The 4,421-nt window shown below is 46.6% G+C and overlaps 1 protein-coding gene across 9 annotated transcripts in view; it reads left to right on the top strand.

The window, feature by feature from the left end:
* Positions 1-4,421, top strand: part of LOC102373662 (probable 2-ketogluconate reductase) — a 13,883-nt gene that overhangs the window by 497 nt on the left and 8,965 nt on the right. For 3 of the 9 annotated variants that reach the window (XM_006031091.3, XM_006031095.3, XM_006031094.3), the window contains exons 2-3: positions 2,521-2,905; positions 3,472-3,643. In XM_006031091.3, coding sequence (XP_006031153.1) covers positions 2,521-2,905; positions 3,472-3,643 — 557 coding nt within the window. Of the gene's footprint in view, positions 1-6; positions 58-79; positions 422-1,480; positions 1,662-2,520; positions 2,906-3,471; positions 3,644-4,421 lie in introns of those variants that run through there. The other 6 variants (XM_025212758.1, XM_025212757.1, XM_025212759.1 and 3 more) reach the window with 6 other exon arrangements.

Genomic DNA, 4,421 nt, shown 5'->3' with positions numbered 1-4,421 from the left:
GGCGAGTGGCAGAGCAGCCGGACGGGCCTGGGCGCGCGCAGTTGTCGGCGCGCCGGGGTGGGTTGGGGGCAGGGGGGCGAGGAGCTGGTGGGGGCGAGGCGCGGGCCTCCTCAGCCCTGCCTGGCCTCGCATCTGGGTGGAGCAGGGGGTGCGGGTGGATCAGCGTGGCTAGGTCTTAAATATGAAATGGTTTGTTGGAAGCTCAAAATGATCGGATTTGCTGAAAAATTGTCTACACTGAAAAAATATGCAAAATAGATATGCCAAATAAGCATGCAAATGAGCCTTATTTACTTTCTATTGCTTATTATAAGTCAATGAGTGGGTGAGAACTGGGTCTTCAAGTTGAAGCATTTCTTTATTTCGAGACATAAGAAAGCGCCAGCAGCAAACCCAAAAGTCGGGTAAGACTGAGAGCGAGGTGGGTTTTGCGTATGCTGCATCAGTTTGCTGCCTCCAAAATTATTGTATATTTTGAGCACTTTTACTATTATTGATGGTACATTGTACAAGGGTTGAAATGATGGTACTGATATGGTAATGATTGTACACCTGGCAACACTGAGCTGGATCTGCCCGAGGTGGCTCGGGTCAGGCAAGGGTGTGATGTGGGGTCAGGTCAGCCCTGTGGTGTTCCCCCGGGCTCCAGACTCTCAGCAGCAGGGGGGCAGCCACCGCTTCCCCATGGTCACCAGGTTTCCAGCCCGCCCTGGGCTGGATGAGGCTGCTCCAGGGGCCGGGTCTCAGGCATCACCCCAGGGTCGAGCAGCCCCCAGTCTAGGCACAACAGTGGGAAGCTTAGTGCAGGCTTTCAGCCGTGTGGGGTAGTGTTGAATGGGCCTGGGTTGTCAGAGGTTTCTCCCTTTGGCAACCCAGTCCCATTCAGCACTACCCCAAGCCTGGCGTGGAGACCTGATGCACTGGTTGCATTGGAACAAAGGATCGTGAAGCGCAGATCAGAGAGTAATGGCAAATGGTGGCTCCCATCTTTTTTAGTAAAAGCATGGCAAGGTGGAGGGGGAAAGCAACTTGGGCTCGTGGGTTTGCGCGCAACTTGGCAAGCTATTTGCACATCCGGCCTCCGCGCAAATCATTTTTCTTACTCCTGTTGACTGTATAGAAAGTTCTTCTAAATCAAATACAGATGTGAATCTGATTCGGATCAGCCGCGTATTGTATGCATGTATGAGGAAGCCTCGAGGGCTAAGAACAAATGGTGTAATACATCGGAGAGTTTTGCTTTTCATTTTAAGGATCATCAGTTATTTCTGGGGAAAGTAAGAGGTATTGTTCTTCATGACCTGTACCAGCTGCAGGTCTTTACTGGGCAAGGCTGCCACTGTGAGTTCCAAAAACATGTCAGGTAGCAAGCCACTCAGCTCTAAGTAGGATGATGTGGCTGAGAAACAAGGACTCTGAGAACTGTGTACTAACTGGATTACTTTGTTAGTGAACTAACCTCATTTTCTTATGGTGCCAGTCCAGAAACTGTCATTACATGCACAAACAGCCGATTTGATGCAGGGAACCATAAGAACGGCAAAGGACAGACCTATTAAATTAACAGTAGGTCGGTTGTTAGAGCAGGAGCATGAACGGCGCGTGCCTGCAGCAGCTGGGTGGAGCACAGCTGCGCTGGTGGCAGCAGGAGCCCGGTGGTGGTAAGCACAGAGCTCCCATAGATGCAGCTGGCACTGGCAGGGGGTGGGTGGCGAGCACTGACCAGGAGTTGGTGACCACCCCCAGGTGCTGCCGGCGGTGGCAGCCAGGGGCGATCGTGGACCGCCCACAGATGCCACCGGCGGGGTGGCAAGGGGTGACTGCCTGCAGGGGGTGGTCTTTTTGCAGAGGGGGTGCACCACCACGCTGAGGGGGTGGACACGCACCCACGTGCACCCCCTACGTGTTGCCCCTGAGCAGGAAGTGGTCTTCAACCGTGTGATTTAAAGGAAATTTCTTAGTCATCAAAGACTACAAACTGCATGTGCCTGAATATCTGGATCTGGCCACTGTGTGCTCCTGAGACCTAAATACATACCCAGCCACCCACACACAAAGCAATTCATGCAGAGAACTTAAAATAACTCTTAGCTATCCCTGTTTCATGAATCTTGATTGAATATTGATATACATTTTCAAGAGTGATAGCGAAGAGCTATGAGAGTTGCGTGGAATGAAAGTAACTTGAGACTAAAATGATTGATGGCTTTTGAAGTGAGAGACGTTGGATATGGAGAAGCTAAAGGATAGCAAAGCATGGATAATCAAAATTATATAGGGCCATGCCCTCCAAGAGATTTTAGATCTGAAGTCAGGAGAGCCAGATTTCAGTGGTGGAGCCTGATCCCACATCTTTCAGTTAAGGATCACTGCTAATTTGTGAGTAGGTTCACATTGTGTTATTGAGGATAGTATTTATTTCCATTAAGTGCAAATTTACAAGTGTTGGCTATAACTGCTCCACAGCAAATTGTTCATTTCTCATGTGTAACGGAACATTTCTCTTAATCCTTTTGGCAGGTCATGGGAGACCAAGAACTGCCTGGTGTTCTGATCCTTGGAGTTGGAGGAGTAGAAGGTGTTCTGGAAAACCATGTGGGGCTCCTGAAAAAGAACTTTCACCTTATCACCATGAAGGAATTTCTTGAAAACAAAAAAGAACTGAGTGAAAAAATCAAATCTATTTTCATATTTGAACGCAGACCCACCATTGACCGGGGACTCCTTGAAAGCCTGCCTAACTTAAAGGTGATTGCCAACTCCGGAGTAGGAGTGGATCACCTGGACTTGAAACTGATTTCTACCTTTGGAGTGAAAGTGACTAGTACTCCACAAGCTGTATCTGACTCCACAGCAGATACAGGGATGGCCCTGATGTTGGCATCTGCCAGAAGACTAGTAGAAGGTAACCTTTTTAATTCCTTTGCTGATGTTTTTCTTCCATTTGAGCTTGTTTTGGCATTTTCCATTTTTCACTTTGTCATAGCTCACCTGGCTGAAATACTTTTTAGGAATCTATTTAGGAAGAAAAGCACTGAGGATTCAGCTTTTCAAGTGGTCCTGCTTTTCTGTTTTTCCTCTCATACCTTGTACCCAAGCCTGCTCCAGCACAAGGCACTATTCACGAGATTAAGGCCTCTGTCTAACCTGAGTGCAAACATCCAAGAAAACATTACAAACAATGAAGAATTCATTCAGCAAAAATCAACGTATTGGAAACAGGATCAGGAGGAACCCCCTGGGCCACTGAGACCTTATTCCCTGCTATTGTATGCAACTTCCATACATCACTTTAAAAAACTGGTCAAACTCCATCTTAAAAGTACTTGGATATTTGACACCCCCTTTACTCCTATGAACTATTCCAGAACTTCATTCTTTTGATGGTTTTGTGAACATTCCTTCTCTTTTTAATTTCCATCTTAAATTCCTTCATCATCAGTTTATTTCAATTTATTCACTTTTTTTTAGGCTGTCAGATTGCAGTTTCTCCAGACACTGAGCGTTTTGCTGTTGACTGGCTAGGAGTGGAAGTCACTGGGGCTACCCTTGGGATCATTGGAATGGGCAGGATTGGCTATAAAGTGGCCAAGCGGGCCAAAGCCTTTGACATGAAAATTCTGTATCACAACAGGAAACGGAGGTACAAGCACATTTATTCTGACTTGAGCTGAATCTAAGATATTTTGATAATTTAAAATGTTATTTATAGAGCATTTTCTTCCAACCTCTCCCCCCTTTTTGCTAGTTGAGGCTCAAATTCTCTTTGACTTAATTAAGTAAATAGTGCTCTTGTTGCCAGGCTCAGAAATTTCAACATGCCCTCCTAGAATGTCAGGTTGAGCAAAAGCCAAACTTCTGAGGCACAAGAGTTAATGTACAATAAACTCAAACTCTTGAAAACCAAGCATATAAATGCCCACATGGCTTTAATTTTTGCCACCCTAGAGCTAGCACTAGCCACTAGGTATTATATGTAGTCACTCCAGCCATACTCACTGTGCTAGTTGCCACTGTACAGAGTGATGAAAAGATCTGTTGAAGCTATGAATGTGATTATGATGTAATGGGGTGTAGGTTGTAGCCATGTTGGTCTAAGGACATAGGTAGACAAGGTTCCTTGGGTGAATTTGATATCTTTTATTAGACCAACGCAAATAGTTGGAGAATAGTTAATTAAGCAAGCTTTCGGGTTCAAAAAGCCTTCGTCAGGCTAAGGAAGTTTCAGCAGCTGGTGTGTGCTCTTCCTGAGCACCCCAAGGAACCTTGTCTGCATTATGATGTAATGTGAGGGCAGACTGGAGGGTCACAGTACAGGCATGTCACATATGTGCATTTAACTTGCGCGAATTCAACTATACGCGGGTGGGGAGGGGGGCGGGGCTTGAGTCTGCACGCAGCGCTGCTGCTTTCCTCGAGGG

The sequence above is a fragment of the Alligator sinensis genome, unplaced genomic scaffold (genome assembly GCF_000455745.1).
Source record: "Alligator sinensis unplaced genomic scaffold, ASM45574v1 scaffold969_2, whole genome shotgun sequence".
In the NCBI taxonomy this organism is placed as follows: Eukaryota; Metazoa; Chordata; order Crocodylia; family Alligatoridae; genus Alligator; species Alligator sinensis.
The sequence above is the reverse complement of the archived record's forward strand: the minus strand, read 5'-3'. Positions and strand labels throughout refer to the sequence as shown.